Source organism: Limanda limanda, chromosome 5 (genome assembly GCF_963576545.1).
Source record: "Limanda limanda chromosome 5, fLimLim1.1, whole genome shotgun sequence".
Lineage (NCBI taxonomy): Eukaryota > Metazoa > Chordata > Actinopteri > Pleuronectiformes > Pleuronectidae > Limanda > Limanda limanda.
The window spans coordinates 2,632,355-2,657,563 of NC_083640.1; the positions used below are offsets into that span (position 1 = coordinate 2,632,355).

The window sequence follows — 25,209 nt, forward strand, 5'->3', positions numbered from 1 at the left end:
CAGACTTTACATTTCCCATCGACCCACTGGGTGAGAGGACACACCCATGAGTGCACGCCACACAGCCCCCCCCCGAACACCCAGAGGGAAAAATACAAAATGGGACAAAAGTCAGTACCTCTCAGGGGGTTTAACGAGGCGACCATAACGGCTACGCCGATCCCCGTCCGCAAACGCAGGGGTGAAACAAGCAGAAGGGACATCATTTACAACAGACACAGGATCAGGAGGCACAACTGGAGAAAACAACACAGGGGTCTTAGAAGGGGGGCGACCACGACGGGGAACCCGGGCCGGTAGCACCTCTTCGCCGGCCAACAGATGAGCTGGCTTAAGTCTGTCTAACGAAACACGCTCCCTGCGCCCGCCCATGTCCAGAATGAAACTTTTAGAACCCGCCTCTAACACCCTAAACGGGCCGTCATACGGGGGCTGGAGGGGAAACCGGTGAGCATCGTGACGCACGAAAACAAACCGAGCGGTCGCGAGATCCGTTGGCACGAAAGACCGAGGAGAAAAATGATGCACGGGCACCGGTGCACAAGCGGACTGTGACGCAGGACGCGGAAAGGGGGCCGAGCTGTGAGGCAGAAACTCCCCTGGGACGCGGAGCGGCTGACCGAGCACCAACTCTGCAGGCGAGGCATCCAGGTCAGCCTTAGGAGCCGAGCGCAACCCGAGCATCACCCACGGCAACCGATCCAACCAGTTTGCATCTGAGAGCGCAGCCCGCAATGACGCCTTAAGCGACCGGTGAAAACGTTCACACAAACCGTTAGCCTGGGGGTGGTAGGCAGTGGTACGGTGAACCTGTGTGCCCAAAGACTTTGCTAGCGCCGACCAGAGCTCCGAAATGAACTGCGGGCCTCTGTCAGAGGTGATATCAGACGGTGCACCAAAACGTGAGACCCAAGCTGAAAGAAAAGCGCGTGCCACGTCCGCAGATGTCGTGGAAGACAGAGGAACCGCCTCTGGCCACCTAGTGGTCCGATCTACCATGGTAAGGAGATGTGTAAAACCCTGGGAAGGGGGAAGAGGCCCCACAAGGTCGATATGCACATGATCAAAACGCCTGGCTGGAATCAAAAATGGCTCGAGGGGCGCCCTAGTGTGCTGGTGAACTTTAGCTCGCTGACACGCCACACATGTGGCCGCCCACTCCTTGACCTCTTTGCGAAGGCCAGGCCACACAAACTTCGAAGACACCAACTTCACCGACGCCCGGACACCCGGATGAGAAAGAGAGTGCACCATATCAAAGACCCGACGGCGCCAAGCAACCGGCCCCACCGGGCGGGGGCGGCCCGTGGAGACGTCGCAAAGGAGGGCAGGCCCACCATTTTGCACAACTGCCTCCTCCAGCTTCAGACCGGTACTCGCAGCTCTCAGTGCAACGATACCCGGGTCCCCAGGTTGATCGGCAGCCAGAGCGGAAAAATCAACCCCAAGATGCACAGGGCACACCAACACCCGCGACAGGCAGTCTGCAACCGGGTTCGCTTTACCCGCCACATGTTGGATGTCCGTTGTGAATTCGGAGATCGCCGCTAGATGGCGCTGCTGGCGAGCAGACCATGGCTCTGTCACCTTTGCCATAGCAAACGTCAATGGTTTGTGGTCAACAAAGGCTGTGAAAGGGCGGCCTTCCAGCAGGAAACGGAAATGACGCGTAGCCAGGTACAACGCTAACAGTTCCCGGTCAAACACACTGTATTTTCGCTCACTGTCTCGCAAACCGCGGCTAAAAAATGCAAGGGGCTGCCACGCACCCGCAACCCGCTGTTCAACAACTGCACCAACAGCCACATCTGAAGCATCGGTCGTGAGGGCGATGGGCGCCCGAGACGCGGGGTGCGCCAGAAGCGCCGCGTTAGCCAGGGCAGCCTTAGCCCCCTCAAAAGCCTGGATCCTCACAGGGGTCCAATCAACCTGGTCCTTGGCTTCCTTAAGCTTCAAAGCACCATACAATGGTTGCAGGAGTTGGGCCGCACGCGGCAAGAAACGATTGTAAAAGTTTACCATGCCCAAAAACTCCTGTAGCGACCTGACCGAGACCGGACGGGGAAAATCCGCAACTGCATGCACCTTCGAGGGCAAAGGAACCGCACCCTGCGACGAAATGCGATGGCCCAAAAAGTCTATGACAGACAGCCCAAACTGGCACTTGGCTGTGTTGACAATGAGACCATGCCCATCAAGGCGCTGGAAAACCTGCCTAAGGTGCGACAAATGTTCATCAGCCGACGAGCTGGCCACCAAGATGTCGTCCAAATAGACGAAAACAAACGCGAGGTCACGTAGCACCGAGTCCATCAATCGCTGAAACGTCTGCGCTGCGCCTTTAAGGCCGAACGGCATCCGCAGGAACTCGAAAAGCCCAAACGGCGTAATGACAGCAGTCTTGGGCACGTCCTCTGCCCGCACAGGCACCTGATGATAACCTCGCACCAAATCGATTTTAGAAAAAATTGTCATGCCCGCCAGACGAATCGAAAAATCCTGAACATGCGGAATTGGGTAACGGTCATGGGCCGTAATGTTATTTGAACGGCGGAAGTCGCCGCACGGCCGCCAAGAACCATCCGCCTTGGGCACCATGTGGAGCGGTGAAGCCCACGGGCTGTTGGACCGCCTAACGATCCCCAAACGCTCCATGGTAGCAAACTCCTCCTTCGCGGTGGCTAACTTCACGGTGTCGAGGCGACGCGAACGTGCGAAAACGGGCGTACCGGCAGTGGGAATGAAATGTTCCACGCCGTGTTTAGTAACCGCGGCAGAAAATGCGGGCGTTGTCAGCGAAGGAAATTCCGCCAGTAAGCGCTGGAAGACATCCTTTGACGCCGCAAAATTAGCGTGTGTTAACGGCCCGGGTCCCCCTGACTGACACGGAAAAGACGCAAAAGACACAGCATCAATGAGCCTGCGATTAGTTACATCCACTAACAACCCATTAGTGCACAGAAAATCTGCTCCGATAATAGGAACCGTAATGGAGGCTACAACAAAATCACACAGAAATTTGCGTCCATTGAAACACACAGTCACAGACTTGGTACCAAACGTCTCTATAGCCGAGCCGTTAGCCGCTGTCAGACGCGGACCACTGCCACGGGCCGAGAGGTCCGTAGCTGCAGGAGGGAGAAGGCTCTTCTGCGAGCCGGAGTCCACCAAGAACTGATTACCTGATATGGAGTCATGAACGAACAGCAGCTCCTCTTGATCACCAGCGCCCACGGCTGCTACCGAGCGCCGGCTCTTCCGTTTCCCGGTGCCTGGAACGCGCACGGAGGAACGCAGCGGCGCGCCTTGCTGCCGAAGCGCTGATGGAAGAAACACAGCTGGCCGCGCTGTGTGCGGGTGGAGACTGCAGCCGTCACTGCCGGAACCTCGTTCTCCAACGTCGACTGCGAGGACTCCACGGCCACACTCTGCACGGAGACGTTCCTCGAAGTCAGCAGGATCCGGTCCGCCTCCTCAGCTAATCCACGGAAGTCGCCGGCCGCCAAACAGGAAGAGTTGGCGAGGGCTGCGCGCACCTGCAGCGGGAGCTGGCGCAGAAAGATGTGCGGGAACAGGAAACCCTCATCCTCGGAGCCCAGCAACGACAGCATCTCGTCCATCAGGTCCACTGCCGAACCATCACCCAAACCGGGAAGCGACAGTAGCTTGTCCGCTCTCTCCGCGGCTGACAAGCTGTAGCGCCGGAGGAGAAGCTGCTTGATGGCGGTGTACTTTCCCCGCAGCGGCGGGGCTCGCAGGAGCTGCATCACGCGCCGGGTGGATTGCTGGTCCAAAGCCGCGACCACCAAATAATACCTGGAGTCGTCTGCCGTTACTCCTCGCAGATGGAAGAGAGCCTCGATGTGCTGAAACCACGGCGCGGGGTCGTTCTGCCAAAACTCCGGGAGCTTAACGTGCTCCGCGGAGCTGTTCGATCCTGGAAGCTGCTGCGCCATGGTCGTCGTGGAGACACGGTCCACGGGAGCCGGGGAAGAAAAAACGTCTTCCCCCGATGAGGAAGGGACAATATCCTCCTTCACCTCGAACATGTTCAAAAATACGGGGTCACCAATGTGGCAGGACAAGGAAAGGCAGAGACGCAGGTACTGCTTACTGTTGTTTAATCAGTAGTCAGGAAGAACAGGCACATGTTCCCCATACGGGAAGTATATATAGCTACAGACTTTACATTTCCCATCGACCCACTGGGTGAGAGGACACACCCATGAGTGCACGCCACACAATCTGTAATTATTACTTATTGTAGCGGGGCACCACCCTGGTTACAGGGACCAACGAGTCAAACTATAAATATCAGTCTCATATGATAAATGTTAAATGAATAATCTCAATAGTTAATATTAATGATTATATAATAAACAATGAAGGGTTCTAAGTTCGAGCACAGGCTATCATAATCCAGCTGTATTCACACACATATGCACAAATAATCACAGACTACAGATACTTTAATTACAAAAGCATTTACTAAAAAGGGGAAATAAAGTTAATGTTATTTAATGATTCATCATTTTAACAAAGTCCAATATTTCAAGATAACAACAGCAGCAGCACTTATCACAACTCAGACCATACATGTAAAACCTGTGGTCTATGTACGTCTGTCTGTGTGTGTGTGTGTCTGTGTCAATGTGTCTCTCTGTGTGTGTGTGTGTGTGTGTGTGTGAAATAAAGTTAATGTTATTTAATGATTCATCATTTTAACAAACTCCAATATTTCAAAGATAACAGCAGCACCACTTATCACAATTCAGAAACACATGTGAAACCTATGGTTTATGTTTGTCTTTCTGTGTGTGTGTGTTTGTGTGTATGTGGGTGTGTGTTAGTGTGTGAGAGAGAGAGAGAAAGGGGGAGTGGCGATGACGCAGTCACGTGGTGACGTGGTCTGGTCGCATCCAAAATGGCGGCCGATAATGATTCAAGGAATTATTAGGCCTAAAAACTCTCAAAATGGCCAAAGAGCCAAAAGGGGAGGAGAGAGAGAGAAGAGGCGTGGCAATAATAAACTCTCAAAATGGTGGTCTAACTCGCGTTATTCAAAATGGAGCCTATGTTAATGACACCATGTGGCCGGAGGCCAAAATGGGGGTCGCCACGTGAATTTAACACAAAGGAATTTTCCGACAAAGAGAATTCTTTATCTCTGCTTTGGCCTTGGGGCCGAATGGCTTGTGATCAGATGTGTTCAGCCTCTCTAAGTATAGATTTATCTATGTGACATGAACTGTATAAATACAGATCGGAACGGGTGTGTAGGTAGGTTTAGGAGAAAAGAGAGAGAGAGAGGAGAGAGAGAGAGCATGCAAGGAAATATCAAAGTCAGAGACAAGTTAACAGTGATTTAACCACTCAGCCCCCAAGCGGACGTTGTGGGCTAATGTTCTGATCGGTAAAATCACTGCAGACTTACACGGACGTAAACAGCGCGGCCGGAGGCTTTTCTTGCGGCCCTATTCACTGTAACACAAACGCGGCCGTCAAACCGGAAACCGGAAGTGGCGACTCGCCGCGGCTAAACAATGAAGACACGGAGGTCTTATAAACAAAAACACTCAAATATTAAACAATACGCTAAGTATTAAAACTAGTGTCTGCCAAGACAAAATATCCTCTTACTGTAAAACCCTCGCGGTGTGCGTGCGCGTCTGTGCGAATGTGCCGGGAGCTCAGTGAATCACGTGGTCTCTCGAGCGGTGCTTCGGTGGTTCTCGTGGTGACACGAAGCTCGGCTGCTGGACCGGAAAAGGGAGCGAATTTCCTCGTGCTGCCTTGACGGAATAAACGTCGTCCTCTTCTGCAGGGATGTGCGGCTGCTTGTAGCCGGTTGAAGATTGTGTGGAAAGAAAAGTAGTCCGTGTGGAAAATGTCTGAGCTCGTCCCGCGAGCGAATTTCCTGTTTCAGTCTTTCAAGTTAAAACAGCAAAAAGTCCTATAAAAAATAAAACTTTGACTGAGATAAAAGAAAGAAAAATGAAATGAATTAAAAACAAACGTTTGTAGTTGCCCCCAATAGCAGCTGGAACATCTGGAAAGACCTGGGGGTCTGGTTCAAAAGTCTTTAAGCAGGGAATGGCTGTGGTTGCTCCCTGTAGCAACTGTATAGACCTGGAGAGGTCATTAGTGCAGAAAAAAGCAGAGTTCTGAGGGGGCTCAGCTGTTTTATCCTACCTTCCAGGTACATGCCCCCTGGAGGAGGGGTCATGGGGTTCAGTGGGCTCTCAGCCAATGGACTGTCAGATTTTGACCACAAGGGGCGGGCTTCGCCCTCAGTGGACGTCTCAGGTTTCATTAGGGTCTCTGCAGGGCTGCGTGCAGCATCTCCCCCCCAGGGCCTGCTGGGGGGGGGGGTAGGGGTTCGACCACCAGGAAAACTCTAGAGCTGGTCTCAGCATTGCGTGTAGGCCTTGTAATGGTTCTTTGTTTAAAAGTCAGATCACTGGGACCTCCCCAACACCTGTTAGTGCTAAACACAGAAGCTGACACTGAATAAATGTTCAGTAAACATTAGATTAGACTGAGCTAGCAGCCTCTAGCACATGACAAGATTAATCCTAGAAGTCTGTGTTTCTGAATTTCACGTCTCACCTTCCCTGATATATCAAATGAAAAGTGTTTGTGATCAGTAGGAGGAGAATCAATAAGAACGTCTTCTTCTTGTTTTTTGTCCGGTTTATTGGCGACTGACACTTCTTATTAAGCCACAAGAGACAAACTGTGGGACAAATAAAATCAAATTCATTGATTAAGTTAGAAGTGAGCGTGTGTCCTCGCCACCAGCTCAATCTTTAGAGCTAAAGACTCACTCTTTAACACACACACACACACACACACACACAGAGAACAGCACCCGCGACCTTGATTCATAAATATTTTATGTACAAAATATTGTTACAAGTATATTCAACATATGTCACATTAGAATAATGATGAGTACTTTACATACATTTGATCATTCTTCATATTTCACAGTACAGACATGAAAAAGATCACAATTTTAGTTAAGTTAGATTTTATACAATAAATACATGCTCTGCTCACAGGCATTTTCCTTTGATTTTTTTTTTACAAACTTACACTTGGTTTTAAACAGAGCTCAGTTGTCGTTGCAGCTGTGGCCACTGTGAAAAATCCCACTTACACTCAACTGTGGACACACGTTTTTGTTTTAATACAACAGAAGCAGAAAGACAAAACTCTAAACTAGTCTCCGAACTATCTTGTCTCAACCAAACAAATTGAGTTTGGAGCCAAAGTGCAGCTAGTTTTTGGCAAACGTGCATCAGAAGGCGGGACGTTCACCGTGGCCACGTCCGCGTCCGACCAGCAACCCAGAATTCCATCAGGGAGCTCGTTGAACCCTTGAGTTCCTTGGCACGTGGTAAACAGAGAAGAGTGTGGATCAGCTATACGTTAAACCTGCATGTGTTTTCCTTTTCCATCAGATTGTGGTAAAAATATCCGATACTCGGAATCGTATGATCCGTACAGGCTGTGCATGCACGGCAAGGCTGTGGCATCGGGAACATTTCATCTTCAAACTGTAAAAAGGGGATATAATTGAATTGTTAGCAGAACCGTTCCAGGTTCTCTCCGTGAAGGTGTTCGCACTTTTGAACCGTTAAAAAACAGGTGTCATCTTTTTGGTTTTCTATTCAGAGCAGGTCGACGGGTCAACAGTCGTCACGGTCACAGTTTCATCAACACCTGGTTAAAACAGAAGAGCTAAGTTCTAAACCTCCGACGTAACGTTTTCTTCTCACGAGGCAGAGAAGCTGCGTTTTCTTCGTCTTACTCTTTTAACTACGATGCCCAGAATTCTTTGCTTCAGGGAAAAAAGTATTTTGACTTAAATGTCGATGGGGACGAACCCACTTAGCTTTAGGTAGGAGAACAGTGAGCTAGCTGTGTTAGCCAGCTGGCTTCTTTTAAGGCTACGTTATCGTTAACAATGCGCACTCCGACCGCAGTGCGTCGTGTTTTCTTTCTTTTCAAGGTTTTATATTTTCACTCTGGGAAAAATATGACTAGCGTTTTGTCGTTACAAAGCAAAACGCACGTTAGCAGCATCTGGACAGAATCCGTCCCCGTCGGAAGTCTATCCTACAGAAAAGCTCTGGAACGGCGGCCGTGTTCCGACCACCTCCGGGAATCTGGAGCTACAGACGTCAGTCGCTCGGTGTGTGTTGCTCTTCTTCTCTCATGAGCTGTTTTATTTTTTAGTTTGCAGCCCTGGTGCAGTTTTTCTTGGCTAACTGGCTAACTTGGCTAAGACGATCACGTTGCTGTGTTTTATATTTGTTAGCTGTTGGATGGTATCTACTGAGAAGTTGTATTTGTTAGAGCTCTAAATGCATCTCAGTGCTTCCATGAGCACGAGTGTGAGACGAGCGTGAACTTCTCTCCTCGCAGCTGCTCAACAGAACGCCGCTCGCTCGTCAAACTGAATTTTAAAAACTTTGTGGATGAACCACATGAATCTGGTGCTGATGTTCGATGCACTTCTTCTATCATGAGCTGTTTTATTGTTGTTTCCACTCTATTATTCCTGACATCACTTCACTGGTTGACAGCAGGTTTCTGATGACGTCTTTTGGGAAACTGTCAACAGTGATGTCACTGAACATTTTCATTAGGCCTCACACGGTTCAATAATGTGGGATTACGGCTCCTTTCAGTTGATGTAAGATACGTTTGCATCTTCTCGTTCTGTCAGGTAGATTCAAGATTCAAGAATCAAGTCAGGTGGACAGAACCCGAGATGGTCAACAGGTGACAGACACCGGATGTAACTGACGACTTGAATAGTCCGTCGTTGGAACTTAAATGATCTCTGTCCTCCGAGCTGTTGATTTAAATCAGCTGATAATCATTTTTCTTTTTTGACATTTTAGAGAACATCTTCCTGCGTCCTACTGCCCCATGTTGAATATTATCACTCAGACACTTTATCGGCCTGTGTTTACTGAGGAAAACTGAAACGCAGCCCTGACTCTAAACCCAGATCTCCATTTATGATCCAGTTTCCAGCGCCGGTGTCCGTGCCTCTGCTCCTCATCTTCCCTCCTCCACAGGACGGATCTCAGATTTCAGCTTGACAAACTGGATGGACACAAATCCAGTGTGAATTTTCTTTTTCTTGTTGTGGATTTAGTTTCAGGTTTAATTTAAACATTCTAACTGTATTCTGAAGCGACTCACCTCTGACGTTGACCTTACGTTCTTTCCCGAGCATCATATCGATCTGCAGGACGGCTTCTCCGATCGGCCTCTGGACCCCTGAGCCTGCACCAGTCAAAGAATCATACAAAACATTTTAATAAAAAGTACAATATTTTAAAACCATTACAGATTCATAACTGCTTTCATGGGCAAGGAAGAGATTTCTCTGAGGCTGATTTTTCTATAAGGAACCTCCACAAAGAACTTGATATTTCCCTGAGGAACTCGATGAACCACATTTATTTTTTGAGTGTTGTGAACTTACCCCGATCAGGTCGAATCTTTTCATTGCCGGTGACTCTGATGCCCATTCCATCGTGCACTGAGACAGGAAGAGACATTTAGAAACATTTCATCAGTTATAAGCACACAAGTCATATCTGTATGTGTGTGTGTGTGTGTTTGTGCGTGTGTGTGTCGCTGTGTGTGTGTGTGTGTGTGTGTGTGTGATCACCCTGCGAGTGTTGCGTGGTGACAAAGGTCTTGATGAGAGCGTCGGTGCTCTGGGAGTAAAGGGAGAGGGCGTAACGCAGCGACGCCAGTTCAGGACTTTTCTCCACAAACGCCTTCTTCAGCCCGTTTCCTCCAGCGTGGAAGTATTGCTGAATGAAGAAAGCATCACGATGAAGGTGAAGCCCAATGGATGGACAGTAAAAACAAGATATACGATACGATGAGAACATCAAAAAGTACAAATAATTAAAGGAATAAATAAGATATCAGATTTGTGAGTGTACGCAGGTCTGCACTCACCTTGATGCTTGATTATTAAGCTATAATATTACAATAATATATATCCCATAAATGTGTTTGATGGAATTCTAACGGATCCTTTGGACGACGTGTTGTTCACACTTTGTGTTTGGTCACCGTGACAACAGCCTGGTGCACAGCTCCATGAAGAGATGATGGTCTCACTCTGCTGCAGAGGAAGTGACCTCAGAGCTTCAACATCTGCTGGTCAGATGTTAGAGCAGCGTGTTCATGAACATGGCGTCACAGTCACATGTTACACTGACACACGTGTGTTACGGATCATCACAAAGTCACATGATGACCTCTCCACACAGTGAGAACTGGAGCCTGTCAGGAACTGACTCTGTCAAACATTTCTGATCCTGAAGTCACAAAGAACTGAGACGGGCTGGAACAGGAAGTGACATCATCATGTTGAGACAAGTGTCTCCACAAAATAACACAAACTGTTCAACTCAACAGGCCCAACATGTCCACTGTCTTCAGGACATCATCTCTCAGACACTTTCTGTCCCGTGTCTCTGCTGTGAACCTCCCATCATCAATTATTTCCCAGCATGCAGTTGTTCCCAGAGGCTGCTACAGTCTCCCCCTGGTGGTTGTTCTGAGGTAGTGGTCGAGAAAGCACAACAAGAATCTTCATCTACGTTTGTATAAAACGTCCTTGGGTCAGTTTTCTATTAAATATGGTCAAATGTTTATTAAACAGTTTCCTCAGAGACTTAAAGATGCTCTGCTCTTCATCGAGTCTTCTTCATACTGTAAATGTCTCATTCACTTTTCTTCTGGTTGTCTCCATGATGTCAAACTGGTGATTTTGTTCTTTTACCTGCACCAAGGACGAGATGTTTCCACCTGTTTGTTTGAAGAGGAAAGAAAAGCAGAGTCATGATTCCAGTGAAGTCGGTGGAAGGATGTTTATTGAGCATTAAATCAGAGACAAGTAGAAACAGAACTTTTCTCTCTGAGATGTGTTTCTTCTTGTTACATCTGGTTTGTCACAGAGGAAATGATCCATGTGTTTGACTCATAGACTGAATATAAAGGCTTTGACTGGGATGTGCTGCTGTTATACTGCAGCGCCACCTGTGGGTCAAAAGTAGAAAAGCCACCACCGCTCTGCACCTGATGCAGAAATGAAAACGTCAATGTGTTGAACTTTGTGTGGAGCTAAATCAATTTGTTACGTGAATCCAGGAACATTAAGATCATAAACAAACATATACACAGAATGTGGTTCTACACACATGGAGACAGACTGAGGGACAAAGGTGGAAAATAATAAAGACAAACTTAAACACACTGGATGTGACTCTTTAAAGAGGGTTTGTATATTCTGCTTGTGTTGTGTCATTTCAATAAACACATTCTTCATGTGAATAAACACAATCGGGGCAGGAAGGTTGCTGGTTTGAATCCGGTTCAGATGGGTCTTCCTGTGTGGAGTCTGCATGTTCTCCACGTGTTTTCTCCAGGTGCTCCGGCTTCATCTCACAAACACATGCAGATTAGGGGTTGTGTAGATTGGAGACTACACACAAGCTGCTGCTGCTTCAGCCTCTGGATCCTCAGGACACAGCTCAGCCTCCGTCCACACACAATGTCCTCTTCACTCTCAGTCCAACGAAGACCCCCACCAGCTGTTGAGAGAAGAAGACATCAGTGTCACAGAGACTCACTTCATCAGCTGTGAGTCAGTGATGCAGCTCATCCAGTAGAAAGAGCAGCAGGGACTTCAGTCCTGTTCAGAGGTGGAGCAGCGTCCTCTCTGCTTCATGTTCACGTGTTGGAATGAACACGCTAAGAGCTCAGTGTGTGTCCTCTGCATGTCAAAGTGCAGAGTGGACACATGAGAGGTAGATTTACTGCTGTTACAGGTGAAGACATGTTTTACTGTGTGTTGATGAACATCTGCTTCTGACAAATTGTGACCTTTGAGGACACACACTGTCACACCGTCTCACTGTCTCTGAGGAGACACACTGTCTCACTGTCTCTGTGGACACATACTGTCTCACTGTCTCTGTGGACACACACTGTCTCACTGTCTCTGTGGACACACACTGTCTCTGTGGCCACACACTGTCTCACTGACTCTGAGGACGATCACTGACTCTGTGGACACACACTGTCTCACTGTCTCTGAGGACACACACATGGACCTGTCTCCAGGAAGCTGACTGAGGTCATCTGGTGTTTTGGGGACAGGATGAGTCTGGAGACATTGAGATGTTCTGGGTGAGTTAGAGATCAACTGAACCAACCAGACGTTGATTTAAACTTCCCTTATCCGTCCCTTTAAGGAGAGTGTGCACCACACAACAGTGTAGAGTCACTGTGGTCAGTGGGCGGAGCTTTGATACGGGTTGATCTCCAACTTAACCTGGAGCAGGTGAGCCGTTCATCAGAAGTTACCATGGTGATTTACCTCGTTAAGAAGTGGGCGAGCTTCGTAGGACTGAAAAAACTAAACCTGAAGTTAACCTTATAACCACAAATCCTGTTTGGTAGCACAGACCCTGGATCTGTGATACTGACTGTGTTTAGTAAAATACTGATGAAAGCAGCGTGGACTGACTCCAACCATCTACTGACCTCAGAGTCTCCAGTCGACAGGTTGGACTCTGCTGTAGATCAAGCAGCTCCTTCACTGCTGAGTCCAGCAGGTCGTTGAAGCACAGATTCAGTTCTCTCAGATGAGAGGGGTTTGACCTCAGAGCTGAAGCCAGAGAAGAACAGCTGATCTCTGATAGACTGCACCACATCAACCTGGATAAAGAATAAAACTTAACTGTAAATTAAACTGAGTTCATGTGTGAAAATAACAGACACATATTCATGTCAGCACAGATTCATAACATGGAAGATAAATATGAAATCAGACATGTTGGACTAAAAACGAGTCCTGGTTCAGTGAAAATAGGTTATTTGGACCCAGTCTCTGTCCTGCAGATCAGTTTAGGAAATACAGAACTCAGTGTTTTAACAAGTAGCTAAATATTCGAAATGTCACAGATTAATTAATGAATGAGTTCACGTTATGTATGAAGAGGATTTATGTTAAATTAGAATTAAATGAGATAAATTGTGTATAAATGCTGGTTATAGATATGAGATCTACAAAAGTCAGTCAGTGAACTGACGTCAGAGTCTCCAGTCGACAGGTTGGACTCTGTAGAAAACCACACAGCTCCTTCACTCCTGAGTCCTGCAGCTTGTTTTCAGTCAGATCCAGTTTTGTCAGATGAGAGGGGTTTGACCTCAGAGCTGAAGCCAGAGAAGAACAGCTGATCTCTGACAGTCCGCAGAGACTCAACCTGGATAAAGAAATATGAATATTAGAATGTGTCCTCCTGTTGTTGTTGATCGTCATCATTAGGGATGGGTATCGTTTGGTTTTTATCCGATACCGGTTCCTAACCGATACTTTTAAAACGATACCGATGCCTAAACGGTGCCTGAACCAATACTTTTTCAAAAAAGTGCACAAAACAATGCTTGACTAAGAAAGGCTGTTTTTATTGCCTAATATATGAACTGTTTAAAGTAGATTATAAATATAAATAAATACAAAACCCTTTTTAACTTAAAACTATGAATAACATACGAACTGTTAACAAAAGTTTACACTATACTTAAATAAATAAAAATAAATGCAAAACACACACACTCTGACTCGTGACTCTGACTTCGGTGCCTGAGCCAATTGAAGACTGAGGGTCGCTTTTCCATCACTCAGAGACCCCCCTCGTGTCTCCGCGGCTGGGGCTGTCGCAGGCAGGCTTTGGCCCGCCTTCGTCCCCCTAAAATGCGGTTGCTTTTATGAAACATTTCTCGGCGTGGTCTTCGTTCCTCCCGCCCCGAGCCTTTCCAAGCCGACCCGGAGAGATCCCACCCCCCCACCTGCACGGGAGCCCTGACGCACGCGGCGCGGGCAGCGCGCCGACAACAGTCTGTCCACCGGCAGCCGCGCCCGCGGGGGCCCAACGGGAGCCCCCGCTTCCAGTGAAGGAAGGAGTGGAAGTGTGAGGAGGCGGGACGAGCGGAGACCTCAGTCTTCAATTGGCTCAGGAACCGAAATGAGGCACCGAAATCTCCGTTGCATTTCGTTCCGGGTAGGTACCTGTTGTATTGGAACCGGTTCCATATTGGAACCGGTTCTCGGTACCCAACCCTAGTCATCATGTCAACACAGACTCTCTACATGCTGCTGACCTCAGTCCAGTCTGTGACCTGAAGATAAATATCAGATCAGACATGTTGGACCATTGTTTCATTCATCAGCTTCTTCTCTGTGTGTTGGTCACTGAGCAGGTTTGTGTAATTAAACACTGTTTAAAGTAGGGACGGCTCCTGTTGTCACTTCCTGTTTGTTTCTATACTTATCAACTGTCCAACGTGTTTCAATAAGAATGTGTCTTATTTTGAAAACCTGAGGAGGACGAGTGCTCGGCCTCAGTCCACATGTTATTTACTGACACTTTCTCAGTGATCAGGAGCAGGTGAGTGCAGGTGAATGGAGTTGATGAGGTGGACGTGACTGACAGGCTGGGTGAGGGACAGATGACTGAGGGACAGTGAGCAGAGCAGAACTGAGACAAGTTAAATGAATAATGACCCAATGAGAAAGAAATTCTGAAAAGTGAAGAAGGATTTAATGACCCCAGAGTCTCCAGTCGACAGTTTGGACTCTCCAGTCCAGAACACAGCAGCTTCACTCCTGAATCCTTCAGGTCGTTTCCACTCAGATCCAGTTCTCTCAGATGTGAGGGGTCTAACTTCAGAGCTGAGGATACGACTTCACAGTGAGTCTCTGAGAGTCCACAACCACAGAGTCTGTAATTAAAGAAAATATCAAATCTGTGAGAATTAAATCAGAAAACACAACATTCATACAAAAACCTCTTTGTTAAAAACTCCTAAAGAGAATCCTTTCAAATTTGGTCTAAGCATTCATTCAGACTAATAGAGGAACTCATTAGATTCAATAAGAGGTCAAAGGTCAAGGTCACAGAACATGTCCTCTTTAACATGATATCTCAAGTCTGTCTTTAGGGGATTTCCTCACATTTAGACCCAATTTTAAACTGATTAGATTTCAGTGGTCAACATATTGTTGTGAATACAACATGTCAGGAACCTGGTGGGACGGACACTGCACTGGTTGGTGGTGGAGGACAAACTCAGGGTGGGAACTCTAGTTAGACCAGCAAGAAGAATAAACTATATTTCCTGCTTCTTCAGTTTCAAGGAACCGCCAGTGATTCTCATCCACAACACTGATTCAGTGATCGTCTCCTCACACTGTACTAGCTGTTTGATCATTCGTATTATATATATATATATATATACATATACACACTTTAAAATAGACTCATAGGGTTTTAAGTGCATTTCCGCAAAAGTTGCAGCAGTGTTAGCCTCCAAAGCTATAGTCTGTGTGTGTCTGTGTGTGTGTCTGTGTGTGTGTCTGTGTGTGTGTCTGTCTGTGTGTGTGTCTGTGTGTCTGTGTGTGTGTGTCTGTATGTGTTTGTGTGTGTCTGTGTGTCTGTCTGTGTGTGTTTGTGTGTGTCTGTGTGTCTGTGTGTGTGTCTGTGTGTGTGTGTCTGTGTGTCTGTGTGTGTCTGTGTGTCTGTGTGTGTGTGTCTGTGTGTCTGTGTGTGTCTGTGTGTGTGTGCGCGCTCTAAGAATATATGCCCTGTATGAATAAATATACACATACAATTATATACTGTATACACATATCTAATGCATGTATTTAAATAATGTACATCCTTATCAAAAGGTGTAGTAGTTTGAAAATTGTAGCTTCAATGAAGAAACACAACAAACTGATACAGAAGTATATGTGTAGGACAGTGACTTAAAATTATTTTAACAACCATAAATATGCAAAGGGGAGATTTAAGACGTGAAACTGGATGTGTGTGTGTGTGAGTGACAGGGGGGGCGAGGGGTGACGGGGGGGGTGGAGCAGTGAGAGGGGGGGAGGTGGGGGCACTCAAAAGAGGTCAATCTGAGGAGGACTGTTTTTGACAGGGTAACAAGGGTGCTGTTTTAAATGATCCTTGTGGTATTTTGACCAAAACATGTTACAGACATTTCATTAAGACCCCAAGGAACCATATCAACTTGTGGTAAAATGGGCATGATGGGACCTTTAAGTACCTCAGAGTCTCCAGTCGACAGTTTGGACTCTCCAGTCCAGAACACAGCAGCTTCACTTTTGAATCCTGCAGGTGGCTTCCACACAGATCCAGTTCTCTCAGATGTGAGGGGTCTGACTTCAGAGCTGAGGATACGACTTCCCAGTGAGTCTCTGAGAGGAAACAACCAGTGAGTCTGTAATTAAAGAAAATATCAAATCTGTGAGAATTAAATCAGAAAAAACAACATTCATTCAAAACGTGATCATGTGACCCTCACCCTGGTAAATCCCCTCTTTGTTAAAAACTCCTCAAGAGAATCCTTTCAGATTTGATCCAAGCGTTCATTCAGACTAACAGAGGAACTCATTAGATTCAGGTGGTCAAAGGTCAAAGGTCAAGGTCACAAAACATGTTCATGGCCTCTTGAACATTATATCTCAAGTCTGTCTTTTGGGGGATTTCCTCACATTTTGACTCAAAGAGAAACTGATTAGATTTTAGTGGTGTTGTGCAATAGGAGTAGACTTGACGTTGGCTAATTATTAATAATCATGAAATATGATTATTAAAATAAAAATTATCTATCAAAAATAATTAAATTATTAATTGAAGATGATCAGTAATCAAATAACAATAAAACCACTAATGAGAAAATAGGAATCATCAATTAGAAAGTACAAGCTATCAATTAACAATGATAAGGTTATCAACCAAGAATAATTAAAATAATTAGTCAAAAAACCATAAAATTATCAATTCAAGAATAATACTATCTATATTAATAATTGAGAAAGGGGGGCACCACCCTGGTTTCCCAGGGACCAACGATGTCAAGCTATAATTATCAGTCTCATAATGATAAATGTCAAATTAATAATGTCAATATTTTAATATTAACGATTACTTAATAAACAGTGAAGGCTTCTAAGTTCGAGCACAGGCAATCATAATCCAGCTGCAATCACACACTTATGCACAAATAATCACAGACTACAGATACTTTAATTACAAAAGTATTTATTAAAAAGGGGAAATAAAGTTATAATGTTATTCAATGATTTATCATTTTAACAAGCTCCAATATTTCAAAGATAAACACAGCAGCAGCACTTATCACAATTCAGAAAATACATGTAAAACCTGCGGTCTACCTATGTATGTCTGTCTGTGTGTGTGTGTGTCTGTGTCAAAGTGTCTCTCTGTGTGTGTGTGTCTATGTGTGTGTATGTGAAATAAAGTTAGTGTTATTTAATGATTTATCATTTTAACAAACTCCCATATTTCAAAGATAACAACAGCAGCTTATCACAATTTAGAACACGCATGTAACCTCTGGTCCATCTATGTGTCTCTGTGTGTGTGTATCTGTCTGTGTCTATCAAAGTGTGTGTGTGTGTGTGTGTGTGTGTGTGTGTGTGTGTGTGTGTGTGTGTGCGAGAGAGAGAGAAAAAGAAGGGGGCGTGGCGATGACGCGTAGTGACATCACGTCTAAGATGGAGGCCGATCATGATTCGTGGAATCAAGGCCTAAAAACTCTCAAAATGGCGGATTGACTACAAAACAAGATGGCGGAGCCGTTATGAATTTAGAGCCAGGATGGGAGGAGAGAGAGAGCGGAGGCGTGGCAATAATAGACTCAAAATGGTGGGTTAACTTGCGTTATTCAAGATGGAGTCTATGTTAATGACACCATGTGGCCGGAGCGCACACTGGTGGTCGTCACATGAATTACACAAAGGAAATTTTAGACAAAGAGAATTCTTATCTCTGCTTGGCTTTGGGGGCCGAATGGTTTCCAGATGTGTTCAGCCTCTCTAAGCATAGATTTAACTATGTGACATGACCTGTATTATAAATACAGGTCAGAAGTGTGTATAGGTCGGTTTAGAAGGAGAGAGAGAGAGAGAGAGAGAGAGAAGACATGTAAGGAGAGTTCAAAGAAGCTCTTAAAAATACACGCCTGAGATGAGTTAACAGTGATTCACCCCTCAGCCCTCAAGCGAGCGTTGTGGGCCGAGGTTCTGATCGGTGAAATCACTGCAGACTCACACAGACTTTAACAGTGCGGGCGGAGGCTTTCCTCGCGGCCTCAAGCACTAACACAAAACCCGGAAATGAACCGGAAGTAGCGGCTCGTCGTAGCCGGCTAAAACAATGAGACTCAGCGGTCTCGCAACAAATACAATCAAATATTAAATAATATGTTACGTATCAAAACTAACATCTGCCCAGACAACATAAGTCTCTTACTGTACAACCCTCGCGATGTGCCTGCGACTCGGCGCGAATGTGTCGGGGGCCAGTGAATCACGTGGTCTCTCTCACGAGCGGAGCTCCTGGCTCGGCCGCTGGACCGGAAAAGGAAGCAAATTATTCCTGCTGTCTTGACGGAATGAAACTTCGCCTTCCTTCTGTAACAGCGGAGAACGTGCTGGTCTACAGGAACGGAGTGGATTGCCTCTTACTCCTCAGCGGGATGAACGTCGCGCTTCTGCAGGGGACGGCTGGTTTGAGGCCGTTTGTAGATCGTTGGAAAAACAAAAGTAAAGTCCGTGGGGAAAATGAAACAGTTTGAGATCGTCCAGCGAGCAATTTCCTGTTTGATCTTTCCAAGTTAAAACAGGAAAGGTCCTTTCCAAAATAAAAACGTCGACTAAGATAAATGAATGAAATGAATTGAAACAAACATCTTATTGCCTCCTTAAGCAACGGGAACCTCTGGTCAGACCTGAGGAGGCCTAACTGGAACGTCAGTGCTGGAGTGAAAAAGAGCAGTTAAGAGAAAAGTAGTTCCCTCCTTAAGTTGCTGGAACCTCTGGACAGACCCGAAAGGGCCTGATGGGAACGTCAGCATCGGAGGAAAAAGAGAAGTTAGTTGCCTCCTTAAGTTGCTGGGTTAACTGGTGAGACCCCGGGGGGGGGGGGGGTCCCGTTGTCACATCAGCATCGGAGTGAAGAGAGAAAGAAGTTTGTGAGCTCAGCCTTTTTAAGTCATGTCTCAGGTGACTCCCCCCTGGGAGGAGGGGTCAGGGGTCAGTGTGGCCCCCGGCCAATTGAATTGTCAGGATTTGGCCCCCAGGGGCGGGCTTACATTGGGGGCCCAGGAAGTGACCTGCTGCCACATGGTGATAAGGGCCACATGCTGGATTTTTAAATGTAAGGGGTTTCCCGAGCCTGGCCTAAGGTTTTACGACTCTTTGTTCTAAGTCAGGACTCTACCCCAACAGTGGTCAAAGGTCAAAGGTCACAGTGACCTCATGTTATTGTGAAGTCAACATGTCAGGAACCTGGAGGGACGGACACTGCACTGGTTGGTGGTGGAGGACAAACACAGGGTGGGAACTCTAGTTTGACCAGAAAGAAGAATAAACTATATTTCCTGCTTCTTCAGTGATTCAGTGATCGTCTCCTCACACTGTGCTAGCTGTTTGATCATATATATACAGTATATATAATAACCTCCCTTGGCCCCACATGGTCGTATGTCTGAACCCTCAAACTCCAGCACAGTGATCACATTAGATTTCACTCTCCCCATCTGATCTAGATGTTCTCATATTTACATGAGAACAATTAGAATGAATATGTACATAATAATACACACACACACACACACACACACACACACACACACACACACACACACACAGAGTGTATTTGAAGAACGACTCATCTCCACTGATTGAACATGTTATTGATCATGTCTGGACTCACCGAGCCTTCCTGCAGTTCCTCACAGCTGGGATCAGTCTCTGTCGACCCTGGTATGATGTGTTGAACATCCCCAGGTGCAACTCATCCAGAACCTCCTCAGACATCTGCAGCATGTAGGCCAGAGCTGAGCAGTGGATCTCAGAGAGTTTCTCCTTCCATGTGTTCCCATACGTCAGGAACTGTTTCATCTGCTGATGAACTGAGTGGTCGTTCATCTCAGTCAGACAGTGGAAGATGTTGATGCTTCTGTCAGGAGAAATGTCATCAGTCTTCATCTCCTTCAGGTTGTTGATGATTCTCTGGAGGATCTCTGGATTGTTCCCTGTCCGACCCAGCAGACCTCCTAAGACTCTCTGGTTGGACTCCAGACTGAGGCCGTGAAGGAAGCGAACAAACAGGTCAAGATGACCATTTGTACTAGTGAAGGATTTCTCCATGGTCTTCTTCAGGAGGTCATCTAGGGAGAAGGTACTGTCTGTGTCCCCACATGTTCCCAAGAAGTTGTTGACTTCTTCTCTGTTCCTCTCGGTGTAACAGTGGAACATGTAGACTGCAGCCAGAAACTCCTGAACGCTCAGATGAACAAAGCAGTAGACTGATTTCTGGAAGATCACACACTCTCTTCTGGAGATCTCAGTAAAAACTCCTGAGTACACCGAGGCCTCTGTGACATTAAGACCACACAGCTCCAGGTCTTCTTGGTAGAACATGATGTTTCCTTTCCTCAGATGTTTAAGTGCCAGCCTCCCCAGAGGCAGGAGAACGTCCCTGTCAGCCTCCGTCAGCTGCTGTGGAGTCGTCTCATGTCCCTCGTACTTGTTGTTCTTTCTCTTTGTCTGAACCAGCAGGAAGTGTGAGTACAGGTCAGTCAGGGTCTTGGGCAGCTCTCCTCTCTGGTCTGTGGTCAACATGTGCTCCAGAACTGTAGCACTGATCCAGCAGAAGACTGGGATTTGACACATGATGTGGAGGCTCCTGGACGTCTTGATGTGTGAGATGATTCTGCTGCACAGCTCTTCATCACTGAATCTCCTCCTGAAGTACTCCTCCTTCTGGGCGTCAGTGAAGCCTCGTACTTCTGTGACCCTGTCAACACATGCAGGAGGGATCTGATTGGCCGCCACAGGTCTGGAGGTGATCCAGACGAGAGCCGAGGGAAGCAGATTCCCCCGGATGAGGTTTGTCAGCAGCACGTTGACTGATGACCTGTGTGTGACCTCAGATACAAGCTCCCTGTGGTTGAAGTCCAGAGAAGGTCTGCTTTCATCCAGGCCGTCAAAGATGAACAAAGGTTTACAGACAGCGAGCGTCTCTGCCGTGAGCTTCAGTAACGCTGGATGGAAAACACGGAGCAGCGTGAGGAGACTGTGCTGCTGGTCCTGCACCAGGTTCAGCTCCCTGAACGAAAGCACAGTCAGCAGACCCACATCCTGGTTTTCTAAACCCTCTGCCCAGTCCAGAGTGAACTTCTGCACCGAGAAGGTTTTTCCAACGCCAGCGACGCCGTTGGTCAGGACGACTCTGATGCTGCTCTGCTGGTCAGTGGAGGCTTTAAAGATGTCATGGCACTTGATGGGAGTGTCGTGGAGGATCTTCTTCTTGGAAGCCGTCTCAAGCTGCCTCACCTCATGTTCAGTATTAACCTCTTCACTCTGTCCCTCTGTGATGTAGAGGTCAGTGTAGATCCTGTTGAGGAGGGTTCTACTTCCTGTTTCATCACTTCCTTCAGTCACATGTTCACACCTCCTCCTAAGACTGAGCTTATGGTCACCTAAAACCTCCTGCAGACCACGATCTGCTGAAAGACAAGAAACAATGTCAGAGACAGAGAATCTGATAATCTGCTGATTGTTTTCATCAGATACAGAAAAACTACAGAAAATAAAAGCTTTTTAACTTTGTGCTTTTATAACGATGTTAAATGTTGATGCTGTATGAAGGAACAAAACAAAACCACATGTGCTGTTGTCAGAAGTGAAGACATCAGCAGACACATGTACAGTGCTGCTCTGACCGGCTGTCTGAGCTCCAGCTCCTGTTCTGGATCTTTGTCCACACTGGGGACAGGAGGAGTCTCCTGAAGAACCAGACTGGTCCCAGTATGAGGTGATGCACTGTCTGCAGAACCAGTGTCCACAGCTGGTGGAGACTGGATCCTTCAGGACGTCCTGACACGAAGCACAGCAGGACGACTGCTCCTCCTCAGAAACATGACTCCTCTTCCTCTCCCTGTGAAGACATGTCCTGATAACTCACATGTCACAGTCACAGTTTGTCATTACTTCTGTCAAGGAGCTTTTGTTTTCCCCATGTATGTTTGTGTGTTGGTTGGTTTGTTAGTGGGATTATAAACAAACAACAGATTACCAGTAAACTTGGTAGAAGGTTGTGGTCTGTGAACCAGATCAGGGTGGGGGGGTCCTCTTTCACAGACATGTTCAGAGGACTGATGTTCACCAGTGTGTGTAATTTGGTGCAGATCCAAATCAAAATGAGTCTCTAGTGGATTTCAAAGTGGTTTCATAAGGAGCGTGTTGGTTCTTGGTGGAGGTCTGAGCTCTTTGAGTGATTCTGAGAGATTAGTCACCAACTTCAATGAAGCTGTGTCCTAATGCAGGGCCCACACTAGAGGAAACTAGATCCTCTTTAGAGCAGGTCCCAGTAGAAACAGTCTCTTACTCTGTGTGTGAGGGTCCAGGTTCTTTACTGAAGTGTGGAGGAGGATCCATGAACCAGTCACTCTTCAGAGACAGACAGCTGGACCCTGGAGACTCTGCTCTCAGTCTGTGGTCCTGACCTCTGCAAACACAAACATGTTTTTATTCAGAACACATCATTCACTGGTTCATTCTCTGAGGATTCAGTTTGGAGGTTCACATGTTTGTAGCAGGTCTCTTACTTCAGGCCGCGCTGCTTGTCTAGATATTCAAGGTCTGGTCTATTTCCTTCTCGTTCTGCGCTCAGTTTACAGCAGAACTCAGTGAAATGATCTTTCACACCAGCTTCAATGTTTATCTGTTGAAAACGTCACAAACACAAATATTTGCAACACTTCCTGTAGCCTGCCCATTTCCAAATAAAAGCACTCCAGCGTTTCTGTTGACTGAATCAATTCATTTATTTTTTTGATGTTTTTATTGTGAAATAGATGCAGGGCTTTATAGTTTGTAGTACAAGTATTTATTTGACTACACAGGACTTCTTAAATAAAAGGAAATACAGTGATCACATCAGAAACCTCAGGAAGGCTGGAGTTACATTAAGAGTACAAACTTCAGGTGAAGGACAATAGTCTCTCTCTCTCTCTCTCTCTCTCTCGCATTGAGTCAAACTGTTAATTGACCGATAGAAGTTCATCCTGAATCTTCTTCTCTCTAAAGTCCACGTGTAGAAAACTGACCAAGAGTCTGTGACAGTGAAATAATATGAATGAATAATATAAATGTAGCTGAACACTCACCAGCCTCAGACTTCACGTCTCCTCCGTCTGCTCCTTGTAGTTAGAACTAGTCTGAACACTTTCACTTTAACTCGAGGCTCCTCCTCCTCTCTGCAGTTACTGGAAATCACGTGACTCTGTGTGTGTGTGTGTGTGTGTGTCTGTGTGCGTGTGTGTGTGGGGGGGGGAGAAAGAGACGTATTTGACAAACAGAACAGAGAGCCACGCTCATCCAGAGTAAAACGAATTTAAAAGCCTCTGTTGCAATAACAAACATTAAACTATTTCAACCCGTAACAGAGGCTGATGCTGATGTGACGGTCTCTGTCTGCTTTCTTCATTCACTTCACTGACTCAGGCTTAGTGAAACAGTTTAACTTTATTTTCTGTAACATACAACGGGACACAGTCACAGTCATCTACAAAAGAAAAGTTGCAAAAGTTGCATATTACTAAACACGTTTCATACACTAAATTAACCATAAGATAGTAACTAAAACACTAACAGTCAGAGAGACACGACTTACCCAGAGCTGGGGAATCTGCTTCTGAGATAGAAAAGGGTGCGCCCGGAAGTTCCCGCTGTGGGCCTTCAAAAAAGACACCTGGCAAAATAAAAGAAATACATAAAAAAAAAACTGTGACTGCAGTTCCACGTTGAACAGGATTTAACTAACAGCATATTTACACCGTTGCACTGACTTAATGTTTCCTCATCACATTTAAACATTTCACATTTCAACTGTTCAGGTCAAATGTTTCTCTCCTCGATGTATTAAACTTCGGCTTCTAAAAATCTTGTGACCTGAACATGTTGTAATAAATCTTTGACCTCAGTTTTAGTTTCCTGAATGCAGAGTAGAAGAGTGTTTCAGATCTGTGTTAATAGATCCTTTTAATCTGTCACGTTCATTTGGCTTCAGGTGGAATTAGGCCGTCTATAAAACACAGTGTACATTGGCGTGTCTGCTCGTTCAGAAGACAGACGGAGGAAACCTAACAAAGAAAGTCTGAAGTCCAAACCAATCGATTGGTTTCAGGGAAACAAGCCTGCATGTTATCTCAAATGGAAATTCTCCACAGTGAGTGCACTCCACCTGTAGCCTTGTTGTTCTAAATGAATCAAAAATGTATATAACTCGGAACTGATAACTGCAGCGTATTAAATCATTGAAACTAATTACTAGACCATATCCTAAAATAGACTATTAGGATTTGTTCACACTCAAAGACCTGTGTTGTGCAATAGGAGTAGATTTGACGTTGGCTAATTATTAATAATCATGAAATATGATTATTAAAATAATAAAAATTATTTATTAAAAATAATAAAAAATGATAAGGCTATCACTTAAGAACAGTAAAATAATGAATTAGAAATGATAAGGTTATCCATTAAGAATAGTTAAATAATTAATGAAAACAATAAAATTATCAATTAAGAATGATACAATTGTGGCAGGACAAGGAAAGGCAGAGACGCAGGTACTGCTTACTGTTGTTTAATCAGTAGTCAGGAAGAACAGGCACATGTTCCCCATACGGGAAGTATATATAGCTACAGACTTTACATTTCCCATCGACCCACTGGGTGAGAGGACACACCCATGAGTGCACGCCACACAGCCCCCCCCCGAACACCCAGAGGGAAAAATACAAAATGGGACAAAAGTCAGTACCTCTCAGGGGGTTTAACGAGGCGACCATAACGGCTACGCCGATCCCCGTCCGCAAACGCAGGGGTGAAACAAGCAGAAGGGACATCATTTACAACAGACACAGGATCAGGAGGCACAACTGGAGAAAACAACACAGGGGTCTTAGAAGGGGGGCGACCACGACGGGGAACCCGGGCCGGTAGCACCTCTTCGCCGGCCAACAGATGAGCTGGCTTAAGTCTGTCTAACG

General features: G+C 46.2%; 1 protein-coding gene across 3 annotated transcripts; it reads right to left on the minus strand.

The window, feature by feature from the left end:
• Positions 1 to 10,902: 10,902 nt before the first annotated feature.
• On the minus strand, positions 10,903 to 23,854 carry LOC133002243 (NACHT, LRR and PYD domains-containing protein 12-like). Of its 3 annotated transcripts, none has more exons than XM_061072014.1 (11): positions 23,829 to 23,854; positions 23,323 to 23,438; positions 22,762 to 22,877; positions 22,542 to 22,661; positions 21,877 to 22,091; positions 19,863 to 21,657; positions 16,168 to 16,341; positions 14,662 to 14,835; positions 13,143 to 13,316; positions 12,595 to 12,768; positions 10,903 to 11,639 (listed from the first exon to the last, which is right to left on the minus strand). In XM_061072014.1, the coding sequence occupies exons 4-11, from the start codon at positions 22,589 to 22,591 to the stop codon at positions 11,615 to 11,617; spliced, it is 2,781 nt and encodes a 926-aa protein (XP_060927997.1). In that variant the 5' UTR covers positions 22,592 to 22,661; positions 22,762 to 22,877; positions 23,323 to 23,438; positions 23,829 to 23,854; the 3' UTR covers positions 10,903 to 11,614. The 3 variants fall into 3 exon arrangements, with proteins under 3 accessions (XP_060927997.1, XP_060927994.1, XP_060927995.1); XM_061072011.1 differs by having other exon boundaries at positions 19,863 to 21,660; XM_061072012.1 differs by lacking the exon at positions 23,829 to 23,854 and having other exon boundaries at positions 19,863 to 21,660; positions 23,323 to 23,453.
• Positions 23,855 to 25,209: the final 1,355 nt, after the last annotated feature.